At 31.0% G+C, this 17,468-nt stretch overlaps 2 protein-coding genes across 7 annotated transcripts; both read left to right on the plus strand.

The window, feature by feature from the left end:
• The first annotated feature begins 6,410 nt into the window (after nucleotides 1-6,410).
• LOC113854908 (serine/threonine-protein phosphatase 7-like) lies at nucleotides 6,411-12,043 on the plus strand. Of its 6 annotated transcripts, none has more exons than XM_027486236.1 (12): nucleotides 6,411-6,612; nucleotides 6,738-6,923; nucleotides 7,017-7,067; nucleotides 7,165-7,336; nucleotides 7,449-8,018; nucleotides 8,244-8,711; nucleotides 9,779-9,919; nucleotides 10,459-10,563; nucleotides 10,899-10,964; nucleotides 11,382-11,582; nucleotides 11,654-11,725; nucleotides 11,795-12,043. In XM_027486236.1, the coding sequence occupies exons 5-12, from the start codon at nucleotides 7,485-7,487 to the stop codon at nucleotides 11,867-11,869; spliced, it is 1,662 nt and encodes a 553-aa protein (XP_027342037.1). In that variant the 5' UTR covers nucleotides 6,411-6,612; nucleotides 6,738-6,923; nucleotides 7,017-7,067; nucleotides 7,165-7,336; nucleotides 7,449-7,484; the 3' UTR covers nucleotides 11,870-12,043. The 6 variants fall into 6 exon arrangements, 5 of the variants coding, with proteins under 5 accessions (XP_027342037.1, XP_027342034.1, XP_027342035.1 ...); XM_027486233.1 differs by having other exon boundaries at nucleotides 6,499-6,612; nucleotides 7,165-7,329; nucleotides 11,795-11,957; XM_027486234.1 differs by lacking the exon at nucleotides 6,411-6,612 and having other exon boundaries at nucleotides 6,844-6,923; nucleotides 7,144-7,329; nucleotides 11,795-11,957.
• Nucleotides 12,044-14,043: 2,000 nt separating this feature from the next.
• LOC113854909 (5'-nucleotidase SurE) lies at nucleotides 14,044-17,202 on the plus strand. Its single transcript, XM_027486238.1, has 11 exons — nucleotides 14,044-14,083; nucleotides 14,196-14,529; nucleotides 14,714-14,808; nucleotides 15,041-15,108; nucleotides 15,206-15,249; nucleotides 15,394-15,471; nucleotides 15,556-15,709; nucleotides 15,935-16,087; nucleotides 16,207-16,317; nucleotides 16,633-16,698; nucleotides 16,805-17,202. The coding sequence occupies exons 2-11, from the start codon at nucleotides 14,258-14,260 to the stop codon at nucleotides 16,901-16,903; spliced, it is 1,140 nt and encodes a 379-aa protein (XP_027342039.1). The 5' UTR covers nucleotides 14,044-14,083; nucleotides 14,196-14,257; the 3' UTR covers nucleotides 16,904-17,202.
• The last annotated feature ends 266 nt before the right edge of the window (nucleotides 17,203-17,468 follow it).

The following is a 17,468-nucleotide window of genomic DNA, read 5'->3' on the forward strand; positions in this document are numbered from 1 at the left end:
AAAATTGAATATTAAATAAATAAATAAATATGGAAAATTGCAATTCAATAATTGAATTTGTTTATTAAATTTATTTTTGATAAATATAAAACTGGAATCAACAACTATCTGGGTTGAACTACTCTTGTCTCGAACAACTTTTTGTCGTTCCTAAATTAGCATTTTGTTTTTTAAGGATAAGATGAATAAGAGCACAAAGTGAGTTGGAATCAAATCCAACTTTGTGATCTAAAAGCACAAAAGAAACTAACCCGCTTTGTCGGCCAATAGGAACATTCGAAGTATATTGGAAAACAAGATGATAAGATTCATCACAGTTTAATTCAAATACGATTTTTGATGGAGTGTTGCCATTAACGTTTTCTTTTATACTTCTGTTGTGAGTTATGACAGAAGAATTCATGCAAGAGCTTATATTAACAAAAATAAAACAAAACAATTCATGTATGAATTTCCTACATATGGTTATGGAGCTGTATTCTTCGACCTAACATTTTCAAAATATAGTTTCTTAAAAATTTTAAGAGATGAAAGTGAGAATGCATTTTTAAGATTATGAAAATTTACGAGGAGAAAAACTTCATTTCAATTTATGCAAACCCAATTGAAAGATGCTTTTACCATTAAAATACTACAAGAATTCCAAACCTCTTCATTCTGAATTAATTTAGTATTGATTATGAGTCGGCACACAAAAAAATTATGATTTTATTTTTATAGTCGTTGTGCATGATTTGCGATATATAATGACAATTTTGCACGTCTACTTCATCTTCAGCATTTCCAATTCCAGAAGGTCAAGAACACCCTTTTGTACCCTTTCAAGTGCATGAGTTAATTACGTGCTATCGGTGTTTGTATCGACAATTTGACCTGTTTTATTATTATTTAAGAAAAAGATTTGGTATTAATTAGGGTTTGATTAGAGAATTTTTGGGAGGGGCCACTATAATAAATATTTATGTGAGGCGGCTAAATTAAAAATTACAGCCAGAGAGACTTTTTGAAGAAAAAACAATGTGTCTGCAATAACTGTGCCTCCCCTTTGTTGATACATTATTTATGAACTTTTGGATCTTGTTAAGTGCTCACTAGTATTTTAATGATGATTATTAGAGAATTAAACATTAACATTTTTTATTTGAAATCATAGCAAAAATACCAGTAACTTTATAGTTTTTCTGGTTTTAATTTTTTAAGTAATTTTATTTGAGCAATGACTAACATTCTCAGTAACTTTTAAATAGATTTTGAATTGTAAAACGCTACCTTGTTTCTTTAAGATTTTGATAAGACTATCAAGTCAATAAAATATGAATATTAGGACGGAGTTAGAAAATTACAAGTCATGTTTTAATAAATTTCAGGATTTCTTCAACAGTTATTTTACTATTCCTTCTTTTTATATTAACAAAAAGTAATTATTGATTTTTCATTTTAATTATGAAATATAAATCATTATTTTTAAATATATTAATTTTTTATATCACTTATCATAAAATTTACATTAATGATGTATTCATCACCTTTTATTCATATAAATAACTATATTTATTTACTTAATATGATAAATATTAATTTGATCATTTGATATTATAAATATTTTTAAAAATTAATATAAATTTATGACATATAATTATTTTTATTGATTTTATCAAATATATATTTATTTATTATAAATAATACTGTGAATGATACAAAATTAATCTTTGGAGTGAAGATTAAAAAAAATATGGATATTAATTTAATTTATTGTAAAATCAATTTTCATTTTGCATGTTTATAATTTTTTAATTTAATCTCTTATTTTAAATTTTATTAGACAATTATTTTATAATATATTTTATTTATTTATACCTCGTTATATGTGGTCGTCTCCTTATAATTTATATTTTTCATTAATTCAATCACTTCAAATATTATAATTTTTTATTCAATTCTTTTAAATGTCATGAGTTTCTCATTTGATCTTCATAAATGTTATATTTTTTATTAAATTCCCTTAAAATGATATATTAAATAAAAAATTATAACATTTTAAGAGAATAAATAAATAAAAACAAACAAATAATTTACTCTATAACGCATAAATAAAAACAAAAAATCGCTCAAAGTAAATTAAATCAAATGTTTCCATATATAATATGAATCCAAGCTGAAGAACTCTATATATAGAAACGCATTCTAGCATTGAGAACCTCAACTTAATTAAGAACATTTTCCGGAGAAAAAAAAACACAGAAGAGAATCAGCGATGGAGAGAAAATCACTTGTTGGGTTGTGCTTCGTCTTCATTGTTCTCTTAGCTTCTCGTACGTCTATATTTTAATAATGTTATGTTATACGTTTTAAAACATGTTTGTATCAGTCTTTTGTAATATTTATAAAACAGTAATAAAAATATAAATATCACTCGTTTAATTAGTAAGTAAGGCAAATAATAAGATGATATCGCTAAAAAGTTTAAATTTAAGGCATTGTCTAAACATGTTTTGAAAAAAGAAAAGTTAGTAATCTTCCTTTGGAAATTGCAGAAGAAATGGTGGTGCAGGCTGAAAACTGTGAGCAGGTTAGTGTTTTGTTCCCAACTGGATGCGTTGAGCCACTTGGTAACTCACAGTGTGACTATGTGTGCAAAATAGGAGAAGGTTTACTTGGAGGCTCCTGCAAAGATGATGAAAAGTGCTATTGTGCTTGCTGAATATCTCACCCATCGATAAATCGATATATAAATCGATAAATAAATCTAGCTATAATTTCATAGTACATGTATTGCTAGTTATGTTTATGTAATAAAATATTATAATTCTTTTCCATTTGGGAGAAGAAATATTTAGTTTATTATTGTTGTTTGTGTATGTATTTCATGCATGCACCTTGCTGGCGTGCACATTTCATACGACATCGTTAAACTTTTTATCAAGGGGAGCAAAGGTAAAAACAAGATCGATAATATGAAGGTTAATTAAGTTTACTGTATTGTTAGGGAACTGTCATTGCAGTGCTTTCGAGATGTTAGGATTGAGATTTCATATATTCTACAGAAGTTATTTCCCATCAGAAAATAGACAATTTGTGACAATTAGCTTTGGGGGTTAAGGTTTATCTATGTCCTAGATTTATTATGCTTGGAACAAGGCTAAAAGAAGCCAAAAGCATTTGTTTTTAGTGGTTTAATAAAAAAACAACGTAAAGTAAAAATGAAATAACAAAGATAATTAGTTGTTGTTAACTATGTAAATGATTCATATACAGTTAACTTCTTTATTAACTTCGTACATTATAAATTTGATAATTGGAAAAATTTTATAGCCTCTTCTTAACTTACTATCAATTGGGCTAAAACCAAGCTAAAAAGTAAACAACAAATTTAATTAATCATCAACTAAATCCTCTTATAATATTTAAAATAATAAGTGTTATGTATTTTAATATCTAAAATTTTAAAAGTATTATATTATTTTTTAAATTTTGTCTCTATTTATCATTTTAATTTATCAAGTCACATAATATTGAACATACAATAATAAAATATTTATATGTTATATTAAGTGACACATCTAATTAATCATGTGATAAAAATAATATTATACCTAATACGATATATTTTTTCAAATATTTTAGTTCATGAAATTCATCATTCTTCTTATTCTTCATCCTTTTAACATTATTATTATTATTATCGAAAAACACTATTATTGACAACTATTTGTATATGTATTCTCTACCGTAAGTAATCGTGATTTTAAAGTTTTCTACTTTAAATTTATACAAATGTGGTATTTTTCTCCCAGCTTGCTCTTTACCACATTTGAAAATGAAACATTTTTTACTCTCATACTAAGATTTAAGTTAATGTCTTCATTGTTAATGTGAGTGAACTCCACCACACTCATTACACCAAAACTTCAAACTTTTTTTCAAAATAGACTTTTAGGGTGTTTCAAGGAAATAAGTTTTTACATTGAGTTTTAGTGAAACTATTAATTTTACAGATGTGGGAAAAAAAACAAGTATTGTGAACTTCACATTGAAGAATGCATGCTTGGGTTGAAGGGAAAAGGCTATTTGAAGAAGTTGAGAGTGTGAAAATTGAGAAAATAACTAAGTTGAAGACTAAGAACCATTTTGATTCATGTCGACATTCATTTTTGTTATCTGAATTTGAATTAAATGAGCAAAACAGATCACGATACTTCTATATGTGTTGTTACTAGAGTCTCATCCTAATATACATATGGTGAAGGAAGAGAAGGAAAATATTATGGTGTCATAATTCATGATTGAACATCACTGAATTGAAAACTATAAATAAAGAAAAATCTCAAACGGTGGGTAATAATGGTAATTCCTAACAATGATGATATCAGAAAAATGATGAAAACAAAAAATGGTAGATAATAAGTTTTAAAAAATAACAATTAAAATAACTACTGGATGATAATTTTAATGACTAAATTGTCTAAAAATATCACATATTATATGAACTTAAACAATCATACATAATATCTAATATGACATGTCATTATTTTATTTATTAGTAATGTGTGATTTAAATGTTTACAATGATAAATAAAAAAAACACTTAGTAATTAATGTAACATTTTAAAAAATTAAAGTATTAAAATGATTGACTTTTATAATTTTAAAGACTAAAATAATAGTTTAGTCGTTAATTATTCTATGAAAACAAACTCTTATGTAACTCTCTTCAAGGAAGAAAACAAGCAAGAGAGGGAAAAAAATTCTAATACAAACTTTTTTTTTTTTACATATAATAAATTTAATTAATTTTCTATATATATATATATATATATATAATATAAGATAATTATTATACAAAATTAAATTAAATTTATAATCTCCCTAATTATGTGCCAGAATTTATGTCTAAGGAAAATATGTAATTAGTAATTAGAAAAAATTCTTTATGTAAAAGTCAATTTTTTTTTGTTTGAAGTAAGAATCTTTATTATTTTAATATTTAATCATTATTTTTTTAAATTTTGACTAATTTAAATAAAGTGAAATAGTTTTATTTATAGACATTTTTTTATATTTTTTATTTGCAATAATTACTTTAAGTCTTTAGGCCAACACTTTACTTAAAAAAAAATATCAATTAACAAGTATTTTAAAAAAATTAATCACATAAATAATTATTTAAAATAAATTAATTCAAATAAATGTTTTTGACTAATGATGTGAGGGTGTAACTTACATGATGTTTAAACTGAAGTTAAACTTATTTATAAAATAGGTTAATTAAGTTTTTTTTTAATAATATCATTTAATTGTTGATGAACCTATAAGATAGATAAGTCTTACGAGACATTTTGAAGTGCAATTCTCATCGAGCTAAATACAACTTAAATATGTGATAAGTATTGTAAGTGGCAAAATAACTTTATTATCACGATTTATTTAGATTCATCTCTTGTCTCTTAGATTCATTCTTCTAATTACAAAATAACAAAACTTATAGATTTGATTTAGAAGTTGGCACAAAAGTCACTAGGTAAGCATTAGAGACACTAAATAGCACAAAAAATCTACACCTAGAGATATCAAGTAAACACTAAAGTGCACTAAAAGGACATCAATGTGCACTAAGTAAATAACAAAAGATGCAAACGGTACTAAGTAAGTACGAAAGTGCACTAAGTAAGTGTTAAATAACACTAAGAGTAACATTAAAGTAAATCAAATTAATTAAATAGATTAAATTACTTGTTTAACATGTAAGATATAGCTTACATAGAGTTTAAACTTATTTATTAAATAGGTTAATTAAAATATTTTTAAAAGTTTTTTTTAGTAATATCATTTCAAAATCTTTTAACTCTAATAAGTCAATTAATTTAACAAAATGCAAATAATAATAATATTTTATAGGCTTACAATAATAACTATTATTTTATGTTAAATTTTAAATATAATATTTTAATACTTAATCATGCTAATCTATATATAAAATTAAATTATTTTTTAACCTTCAAGAGGGTTTGCTAATAAAAAACTTAAAAAAATAAAATAAAAGTCAAGCTACAGTTTTTTAGAATACTCATGCTAGACTAAAATATTTTTAAAAATTTTTAAAATTATAAACATCTATTATTTTTTTTGGTATTTTTTATTTTAAAATCTAATTATTTTAGTTTTTAATACTATAAAACCAGTCTTAACACTTCATCATGCTCTAGGAAAATTCAACTTTAATAGAAGAAAAAGAAAACACTTCAATACAAACATTTTTATCGCAAGGGTATCATTAGACTAATAGATTAATTTTGTTATTATTAATTATCAATAATATCATTTCCGCCATTTGTTTTTGTTTTATCAATTTTAATCATATTTCTATTCTGCGTTAGAATAAGTGAATCACCATCAACCAAACCCTAATCTTCATTCCACTCGGGAAACATGCGTCGCTCAGCATAAAGCGAATGGTTTGAAGCTCCTATTGCAGCCATACCCTAATTAGGGCACGCAAATTTCCAATTTCAAGAAATACAAAAGAAAAAAAAAACAGTAGAGTTTGCTCAACTCAAATACCTTCGTTCATGCTACGGGCTTTCGCATTGGAGTGAAGAAAGTAGGTTATTCCAGGTGTGAGGTGTTTGCTATACCTGATTCATCTAATTCGGATTTGCATTATTCTGTTATTATAACTATCTTGATGTCAGTTTGAGTGAAAGTGTTCATCAGGGTATTTTGGTTGTTGCTTGTGACAGTTAATGTAGTTATCTATTTGGGTTCTAGTAATGGACCACCACAAAGAGAGAATAAGGAGTGGGTGCCAGAAGATTCTAGAAGGAATAAATTCAATGTCATTGGTAAATTTAGATGACCAGCAAGTTCATTCCTTAGTGATGATGAGAGAGATAGCACGTGGGGTTGTTGATGATCGAGATAGAAAGGTAAGATTAAGAGAGATAAACAGCTACTGTGTTTTTTTGACAATTTTTGTTGTCTTGCTGAACATTCACTCATAAATTGGGTGTTATTTACAGGTGACCAAGAATGATGTGATTACTGCCTTGCGCTACAGCATTGAGAAAATGGTTCACGCAAATTCCTTCATTGATTGATTTGCGATGGATTATGTGATTGATGATATTTTATCTCTCCCTCTCTTAGTTGACTTGATGCAGTTTGCAGGTGTGTGCGTCCAGGGATATCATTCAAATATTTAGTAGGATGTCCTTTGAAGGATTGGATGACCAGAGGATGCATTTAGTCATGAGGATGAAAGAAATCGCGCATGGGATTATTGATAAACAACCTAGAGTTACAATAACTAGGCCTGACTTACTTGAAGAACAAGTAAGAGGTTAATACTCCTTGCTATTTTATTATTATTATTATTATTATTATTATTATAACTTGTTTCCTTTTCTCTGTATTTAAGATTTCTCTTTAAGGTACATTGTTCAGTTTTACAGGTTGGCTTTGTGGATGAAGGGGTGAGAGATAGTGCCATGGTTGAGTCAACTAAGATTAGCAATGGGGATGCCCTGATTGATGGGGCACAAAGTATGACAAATGAAGATGAGATATTGGACATGGAACATGTTTTAAGATTTGAAAATGGGATAGATGAAGTACAGGAGTCTCTGTTACCACCATGCTTTCAGCAACTTCTTATGTGGCCCCCTGATGATTGTGTCACCATAGAGTGGGTTCAGGACATGATGTTCATGCTTGAGCAGGTTTCACGGAAGATGTTGCCATCTGGATTCTGTCATGTTGTGCCAACCATGTTGGTGGAGAAATTGACAGATGCTGCTTGCAGTATTTTATGTAAAGAACCAAACTGTGTGGAGGTTAATTGTCTAGGAGAAGACTCAAGAGTCATTGTAGTAGGTGGTATACATGGGCAGTTTCATGATTTAATGTTTCTAATGAAGCATGCAGGAGTGCCCTCTGAGAACCAGATTTATGTTTTCAATGGAAATTATGTAGATAATGGAGCATGGGGAATTGAAGTATTATTGGTCTTACTGGCTTGGAAGGTAAGGTGATGGCTGTGAAACTTAATAAATGTTGAGATTCTTCATGGTTTTGTTGGTGGTTGTTGCCTTGTTGTAGTATATTCACCAGGAGGGAAAAAAAACCACAGAATACTACTGTTTAGAAATATTTGTATGACTTCATAACTATTATGGTGACCAAAAAGAATACTTATATATTACTCCCTGATTATTATCAGTTTGTAAAATCTGCCATTGCATATTCAGGTCTTGATGCCTCATAGAGTATATCTACTTCGTGGAAATCATGAATCAAGATATTGTACTGCAAGATATGGTTTTAAGAAAGAGGTATCGACCAAATATGGTGATCAAGGTGAAGATGTCTACAACAAATTCCTAGAGTGTTTCAAGGAGCTTCCATTAGCTTCAGTTATTGCCAACTGCGTTTATATTACTCATGGAGGGCTTTTCCGTAGCATATATGCAACCCCTTCACACAAATCGAAATGGAAGAAGACACAGAACATGGATCTTGGTTCCTTAACTGAGTTATCTGAAGTTAAAAGAACTTATGTAGATTCCCCTTATGAAGGTCCTAACATATTATTGAGTGACGTTGTGTGGTCAAAACCATCTGACATGGATGGTCTGAGGGATAATTCAGGTCAAAAATTTGGTTTATGGTGGGGTCCTGATTGCACTGAGGCATTCTTAAAGCAGCATAATTTAAAGGTAATATTCAAAATTATAATTTGACTATAGTAGTATAGTACCAAGAATTTTATAGCCATGATATTTTGACGTTGTCAGTATCCTCTAGTCAAAGAATTTTATAGGCTGTCTTCCTATTGTTTTGGAGAATAAAGCATGTCTGTTTCATTATTTTACTGGGTTTCTCCCTCTACATCATATAGTCAGTGTGTCAGACTGGAGGCTGAGAGAAAAGGATAGCCAAAACCGTAATGTGTTCTTATTAGAAAGGGAATAAGCAATATGAATTTGGTCCATACAGGTTGCAGTTCCCCATTCCTACTATTTATAGGCTTCCAGTCACCTCAGAAGTCTGCACTTCTATGTTGTATCTTCACAGGATTCACCTGGTCTCTAACTCATCAGTGTGTCCAGGGCATGATGTTAGAGGCCTTCGATGCTGCATCAGGAGAATTTTTGTCATCTGCCCTAATGGGTTACCTCACTGGTTGCATTTTGGAAACCTTACTTTTTAAAGGGGCACTTGAGCTGTTGCTGACCCAAAACCCTTGATCTGGATTGACCTTGCCCCAACATGAAAAGCTTCAAACCCAGACTAATTCCTGTCCTTGCCCCCTTTTTTTCTTATTTTCTTTGTTTAAGCATAGTTTTCCTACTTTTCTTCTTTCCTTTCATATTCCCAGAATCAGTAAGTTTAATATTAACTGAAATTATATACATTATAATCATCCTTTCATATTCCAGCCCAAAAATTGAAGTATTCACTTTTTGAATTTTTATGCACTTGGTTTGTTTTGTTCCTCATTTCCTTTATCATGAATTACCCCTTTACAGGGGAGTAATGATTTCATTTATATTGTTGATTTATTTCACTCTGATCACCAAGAATGGAATCACTACAATCCCATGCTTAAGCTTGTTATAAGATGTTTGGAATTGCTGTTATCACAAGTTGTCATCAATGATACCTTTCATTGTTCAAGCTGAATTGCATGTTTAGATGTATATAAAGAACCAGTATAAGTTAGTAAAGATTATTTGACTACTTAGTATTCTTACTCTTAGTAAATATTATTCTTGCTGCATAGCTGATTATCAGATCACATGAAGGACCTGATGCAAGGGCTGGTAGAGATGCTTTTGGGGATATGTTGAGTGGATACAGCTTAGATCATGATGGAGAATCGGGAAAACTATATACACTTTTTAGTGCTCCAGATTACCCACAGGTTCAATTTTGCATATGCAACTAGCAATTTTTTAATACTATCCAATCCCTTTATTCAAAGGTTTTGCATTTGTTGCAGCTGTAGCATTTTCCCTCACAATTTCATAATTCTTAGTACTTTGGTTGAATAGTTGAAAATTTGAAATGGCTTCACTGAATGTTTTTTTGGAAACACATAAGCTCAGCCATAGTCATATATGCTAGCATATATGTATTATTGGCATTCAGTTTATGCAGTTCCCACTGTTGCGAATTAGGTTGGTCAGAATTTCTCCTAGTGGATCCAATGTTTGTTTAGAAATCCAGTATGTTGGAATGCGTGTTTTCAAATGATTTATCATTTAAATAATGGAAAATTCTACATAATAAACTTGTGGTATGCATTTCACTAGTAACTCTTCACATGGGAATTGTTATACTGTTGACATCTCATGCACTTTTGTTTTTGAGTGATGAAATGTAGCTTGTTATAAGTAGTATGACTTTGAGATCTTTAGCATATAAATTATTATATCTATTTAAAGGTCTTCTATGTTGCAGTTTGGTAAAAGGAGATATTACAATGAGGGGGCATATGCAGTGTTGAAGTCGCCTGATTTTGCTAAACCATCCTTTCACTCGTTCAAATCAGCAGAAAGACCGACGGTAATGAGTTCTTATCTGCTTAAATGTACAAAATCTGCATGATGTATTTTCTTTTCTACTGTAAGGGATCAAATCCTAACTGGGGTTAACTTAAAATGGGATGAAAATAAGATTTGCATTGAATGTGGAGAATACTAATAAAAATCATTGAGTAATCAATTTAGAAAATTATGGGTATAAAGAGAATTTATATGGTAGAATATTTTAGTATGTGGGAATTGTCCTGTGCATAGAAGATAAACATTTAAATGCATATTAATAATAAAAAAATTATTAAAATGATATTTATCATCTTTTGTTAACTGTGTCTGACTTTTGTATCGCTTGCTTCCCAGGTGGATCCTTATGTTGATTTAGATGCTAATGACATGGACTCGAGTAAACTAGACTCTTCTCAAAGTGTATGTTAGCAAATAGATTTTTCCAGAAGTGCTCCTCAGCTTTCCTTTTCATGTGATAACTATAGGATGCATGGGTATAATTCTGTGTAAGAGCATTGGAATTTCTAATAGTAGACAATCTGCATTTATCACTTCATATAGCCATTTGGCTGTTAATGTCTGTCAAGCTTTACATTCTGTTAACTTGAAAAATTAGTTCAATTTTTAGTCTCTTGTTTGTTGATATTTGAAGAGATGAACGATATTTTTGAAGGGTGAGATTGAATCTGAATGTTAATTTACGTCTTTATCAGTTTGAATCGTGGATTTTTAGGTCACTGGATTAGTAGCAACATAAAATTTCTCATCATTATGTTGTATTGCGTGCTAAAGATGAAAACATTGAACCAGCTTACTTTTGTTGATAAACACGTCCAGGCCTCAACCTCTGCCTTTTCTGCACCTGAAAGATTTTATCCAGATGGGATCATGAGACCCGAGTTTGACTTTGGGGCATTAGGCATATATAATGCTCCATGTTGGAGTGTTCAGCTACCTGATGGTTCAGGTGGTACTCACGTTGTGGAGGTTCCAAGGGCTCCATTGGTGGAAGGATTGCCTCTGCCTTCCAATATTCAGGTAGCGTCATATATGATCTACCGACATCTTTGCTCATATGGCTAGTCCTAAACCGAAGGTTCTTTTTGCAGGAGCCACACAAGGCAGCTTATGAATATTTGTTTGAGTTAGTTGCAGCCCTGAAACATATGATTGTATCAAGGGTGAGTTATGACGGTGTTGTTTTACACGCTTTTGCTTTTTGGGAAACTAAGCTGGTCTTTTCATTTCAGGAGACTCAGAACAGGGCCCGTGTGTCAGCTTTGAGAAGTAGAGCTAGGAAACGAAAGGGTAGGGGTAACTCATGATGGGCACTGGAAACATGTGACAAAAGGTGCTCGTTATCCTTTGATTAAATTACTACCTCGTTGACATGTTTTACTTGTCCTTTATGTAAGTATTAGTTTGACTCAGGAATTGTTGCTTCAATATAAGAATCTTTAGCTTTGCCTCCAATAGCATGAACCTAAGATTTTCTTTGTCAAAAAAGTTTTTGCATGAATATCAAGATGAAGAATGGGACTTGGAATATCGCATAATACGTGTAGGCAAGGCTAAAAGTGAACTTGCCTTCCATTTTCTGTCAACTATCGCTTTTTGGTATACCAATTCATCTTTATCGCAACGTGAAATTACATATTTACACAATAGCCTCATTTGAGCTACTACGCTTGCATGGCACAGGAGTTACCAAACAATATCACGCACTATAAAACAATAGTACATCTTATAAATTGACGTGGGTACTGATACATGATTTCGCAAGCTGTCCGCGGAGAAAACAAAGCTCGTTATTATATAAACATAAACTTCAGAAGAAAAACTTTCTGATGACCGTTGTATTTAAACAAAGTCATTTCATCGTACTATTGTGTTTTTCTTTGTTAATTTGAAGGTTTGGTGGTATGTAAATATAATCAATACTTTTTCCAAGTATATTCTAAATATATTTTTTATTATCTGGCCATGTTTAATACTAGTGTTTTGAATCGCTATTTTTTTAATGTGCTTAAGGATATATTACGAAAAATTGTGGAATATATTTTTATAAAAATTATTATTAATTTTTTATTATGCATTTTTTAAAGCATTAAAAATCAATTTTTTAATTAATGAGTAACCGTGAAATGCGACTTAATAATAAAAGAATGCATCAAAATAACTGTTAAAAAAAGTAATCTTATGGTAAGGAATACGTTAAATTATAATATAATGGGGTGTTGGAAATAATTTTTGCATGCGAAATATGTTAACCCAAATCATCCCATGAAGAATATTTATTATTTTCTGAGAAAATTGCCTTTAATCATGTCCATACTTTCCATGCCATTAATTCGTAAACAAAGTTTAAAATCCTCCAAACAAAAGTCTTATCAGATTCAGATCGGATAAGCACTAATTAATATTTTTGGTTGTATCTCCTATCATTGTAATCATCGTTGGCTACACGACATGCACCTCTTTTGTAATGCCTGACATTATACCATGTTGACTTGTTCTTTCATGACGCCATCCTGTGCCACCTCTCATCCTTTTCCAATCTCATTTTCACGGATTGGACATCGAAATTTCATTTTTTATAAAATTTTTGCATAAAAAAAACAAACGACATATGCATAACTAGTGTGCGGTTATGTTAATTTGTCTTTAGTCTTTAAAAAAATATATATGAAAATTTATGAAGAAAGTTATAAAATAAAGTTATTTTTCATTAAAAAAAGTAAATTTAAACATGTAACAAATATAATATATTAAATCTCGCCTTTTTTACCTGATTGACCTACCATTCAAAAATTTAAATTGACATTAGGCATCATTCGAAAGAGGTGCAACATATTTATGAACATCACTCAGTGAAATACTTCAAATAACACAAGAAATGCCAATAATCATAAAATATTCACGAATGCGTTATTTGTTTTGGCATAAATAGAATCAACAGAAAAGAATGAAAATTAGAGATTCGATAAAATAGACAATTTAACTAGCTTGACCAAATTTAAAAATGAGAGTGAATCCCGTGAGAGAAAATCATTTTTTATTTGTTTAAGGATAAAAATATATTTATTTATGTTCTTTACATTTTTTAATTTTATCTATTTAAATAATGCATAACTTTTAATTTATTTTCTGAATATAGCTGGGCAAATAAGGGCCTTAAATTTCAGGTAGTAGATTCAGTCATCAAGTTTATTAAACATTTTTGCATTGAAGTGCAAGATTGACGTCATGAAAACAAAATTTCCTGAGTGTAATAATTATTCTTGTTTGTATCATTTCCATGATAACAAGATTCTAGTAAGACGTCAAAAAAAGAAACAGCACATCAATAATTAATTTGATCTTCACATCTATAATTGAAATTTTACATATTAAACAATGGCATTGCCTTAGTCAAGGCTGTTCCATCACTCTTCCTTCTTCATTCCTCTTTATTTTGCTAAAACATTTTTATTATAATTTTCCCTAATTCTCTCTCTCTCTGACTGTGTTGTGTTTCCACGTAAACGGCGTTAGAAGCGGTCTATCATCATTTCATCGTCTATCCAATTTGTGTAACACTTCCTTTTCATTTTAAGCGCTTTATTGCCCCCTTTTTCTCCTTCTTCTTTTCCCTTTCTCTTCCGTTATTAGGGTTTTTCAATCTTCCTAACTTTCAATTCCTCGTCGTTTCGGCGCAACGACGTCGTTGCAAGATGATGCCACCGGGCCTCGTTTCCAATCTGCAAGAAGCGCTTCTCAACAGAAAAGGGGCCCAACAACAACAACAAGAAGAAGAAAAACAAGAACACGACCAATCCAACGACAATGCCGCACAATCCACCGGGGATTCTGTCGAATTCGATGCTTCCAAGCCTATTGTGTTGGTTACCAATAGCGATGGCGTTGAATCCCCTGGCCTCACGCACCTCGTTGAAGCTCTCGTTCAACAAGGCCTCTACAATGTCCATGTTTGCGTTCCTCAATCGTGGGTCTTCTTTTTCTCTTCTCTTTCTTCGCTTCGATGCAATGCACTGATTTTCTTTTTCTGCTCTTGGGGTTTGTTTGTTTCGTTCGAAGTTTGCAAATTTTTTCATGCTGTGCCTGTTTCGTGGTGTTATTGAATCTGGGGTGTGTTTGTAATTTGTTAGTTGCTAAAATGGTTGCTTTAGGGACAAATCGGTTTCGGGGCACTCTGTTACTCTACGAGAAACTGTGGAAGCTGCTTCTGCCAAAATTAATGGTGCTATGGCCTTTGAGATTTCAGGTGTCACTTCAATTATATCTGTTTTCCTTCCTTTTCTATGTATCAAGTTTATGTTAACTTGTTCCATACATGATGTGGATGTACTGGTCTTATTTTGTTGCACTGAAAAATAAAAATCATCATCATCGATGGAAATTGAGGACTTCTACCTATTAATTTTTGTATTGATCTGTGGGTTGGTTTATCAACGCAGTTACACGAAGTTGTTCTTGTTTTATTATTTATAATTTAGGAACTCCCGTGGATTGTGTTTCGCTAGCATTGTCTGGAGCATTGTTTTCGTGGTCAAAGCCCATGCTGGTTAGCATTTATATTATAACACTAAAAATTAAGTGTGTGCCTGTTCTCATAATGAAGTACTGAAGATTTATGAATGAAAGTGTCGTTTGAATTTCAGGTTATTAGTGGGATTAACCGGGGATTGAGCTGTGGTCATCTCATGTAAGTTGGTTTACTTTTGGTTATAGATAACCATATAGATCTAAGTGGGTATACAATCTCCCCACCTTCCCTCTTGCATATATTATCCAGAATTTGCAGCCCTATGTGTTGACCTGTGTTGATCTCATACTTTAAAATGACCAGGTTCTACTCAGGGGTTGTTGCTGGGGCGAGGGAGGCATTATTATGTGGTGTACCATCATTATCAATATCATTAAACTGGTAAATTGATGACTCTATACATTCAGCTTTAACTGTGCTGAAAAACATTATGAATCGATATCATATCCTGCTATCCTGCTGTAGGAAGAAGGACGAAAGTCAAGAAACTGATTTCAAGGATGCAGCATCAGTCTGTTTACCATTAATAAACGCAGCTATTAGGGATGTTGAAAAGGGAACTTTTCCCAAAAGCTGCTTTCTAAATATAGAAATTCCCACGTCACCTTCGAGTAACAAGGTGTGCAAATTTTATTATATATATTGGGTTATGTTTTTCAAATGTTTTGCTGTATTATGCAAATGATCTAGGACTTGGGGCATATGTTGTGAATAATTTAGTATGCAATGTGCATGTTAAAATTCTTGGCTGATTAGTTTCTAATGATTTAAAATATTTCATAATTGTATCTTTCTCTTTGGAGATTTTGTTTACACGGATCAAATGGTATCATTTTATTGATAGGGCTTCAAATTGACCAAACAAAGTATGTGGAGATCCACTCCAAACTGGCTTGCTGTTTCAACTAGCCGCTATCCAACTGGTCATTTCTTGGCCAATCAACAAGGAGGCCTTGGTCTTCAGTTTGCGCAGCTTGGCCGAGATGCATCCGCAGCTGTAGGTGTTTTGCATACTTAGAAATCATGTCTTTATGTTTTCTGTAATCTGAAGGAATTTTAATGCATTTAATCTAATAATGCTGATACACGAATCTTCTTCATATTTGTCTACTCCAGGGTGCAGCTCGACGGTTGGCTACTCAGAAAAAGAATTTGGAAGTTATTGAATCAATTGGAGCTGCAGGAAAACCTGATTCCAACAGGGTCAAGAAGTACTTCAGACTAGAGGTAAATAGGAGTAATAACAAACCTTCAATGAAGTTTGCTATCATCATGCGTTAATGTGGAAGTTAATCTGTTTTTCCATGTTGAGTACGAAGATAGCAACATGTGAAGAAGGGATTATTGTAAAAACTTGTTTCATATTTTATCTGCATTCTTCTGTTCATCTACTGTTCTACATCTTACTTGTGACACTTCCCTGCATATATGGTTCATTGCTAATTTCCCCCTGCATTTGCATGTTATATTGGTATATCTATTCAATAATTATAAATTGTTTGTGCAAGTGAATTAGCTATATTCTACCTTTGTATCTTTCAGTTTTTGGACAATAAGCAGGAAGAAACAGATGATGATCTGGATTACAGGGCAGTTGAAAGCGGATATGTAAGTTGGAACGATCAATTATTGTTTTCAATTAACATAGTTTTTTCCGTTTTTTAATTTTCTGAATGCGGGCATGCTGATTCTTGCATGTGATCTGGAGGAACAGGTTGCAGTGACTCCACTTTCTCTTTCTCCCCATGTTGAAACTGATATTCAAATGGCAGCTTCTGATTGGATCTCTGCTGCACTTCCTGGCGAACAATAAAATATAAATTCAGTATGATTGTGTACATTTGAGATTTATGATGATTCTTTCTTTTCTTTTTTCTTCCTTAAAGCAAAGATGGAGCGGAAGCGGTAGTCACACCAATTCAATAGTGGATTTCAATTTGTACTATTTTTCCTTTTGTTTTACATTTTTTTTGTTCCCTTCTTCATTGTTTCAGTCCCTTTGGTCACTTAGTTATTTCTGATTTGAAGCAAATGCTTCTTGTAATTTCCTGGGCATATTTTAGAAAAATGCCATTTCGTATGTTTGTAATGTCTATTACTAGCAAAAGCACTGGAACAGTTGTAATTTTCCTTTTATTTTTTCGTTTGAAGATAGTTAAACTTTGGATTGATGTTTTCTTAGAACATCCTCTGATGAAGGAAAAAAAATGGTTACTAGTTTCACTATTGCCTTTGGCTGTTATTGTGAAGGATTCACGTTGAAAGAATTAGTTTCAAAATTGAGTTTGTATATTTTTATGAAAGTTAATCACGATCGATCAACAAACGTGAGGGTATTTGAAAAAAAATAAAATATATATATATATATAGGTTCAAAT

The sequence above is a fragment of the Abrus precatorius genome, unplaced genomic scaffold, assembly GCF_003935025.1.
Source record: "Abrus precatorius isolate BTA unplaced genomic scaffold, Abrus_2018 Scaffold11, whole genome shotgun sequence".
In the NCBI taxonomy this organism is placed as follows: domain Eukaryota; kingdom Viridiplantae; phylum Streptophyta; class Magnoliopsida; order Fabales; family Fabaceae; genus Abrus; species Abrus precatorius.

Excerpts from the sequence above, each read along its gene's own strand:
- LOC113854908 (XM_027486233.1), top strand. The coding sequence starts at position 6,768 with ATGGACCACCACAAAGAGAGAATAAGGAGTGGGTGCCAGAAGATTCTA. Across the intron at positions 8,712-9,778 it reads TAAAGCAGCATAATTTAAAG|CTGATTATCAGATCACATGA; the intron begins GTAATATTCAAA and ends CTTGCTGCATAG. Across the intron at positions 11,583-11,653 it reads CTCTGCCTTCCAATATTCAG|GAGCCACACAAGGCAGCTTA; the intron begins GTAGCGTCATAT and ends TTCTTTTTGCAG.
- LOC113854909 (XM_027486238.1), top strand. The coding sequence starts at position 14,258 with ATGATGCCACCGGGCCTCGTTTCCAATCTGCAAGAAGCGCTTCTCAAC. Across the intron at positions 14,809-15,040 it reads TATGGCCTTTGAGATTTCAG|GAACTCCCGTGGATTGTGTT; the intron begins GTGTCACTTCAA and ends TTTATAATTTAG. Across the intron at positions 16,318-16,632 it reads AGAAGTACTTCAGACTAGAG|TTTTTGGACAATAAGCAGGA; the intron begins GTAAATAGGAGT and ends TGTATCTTTCAG.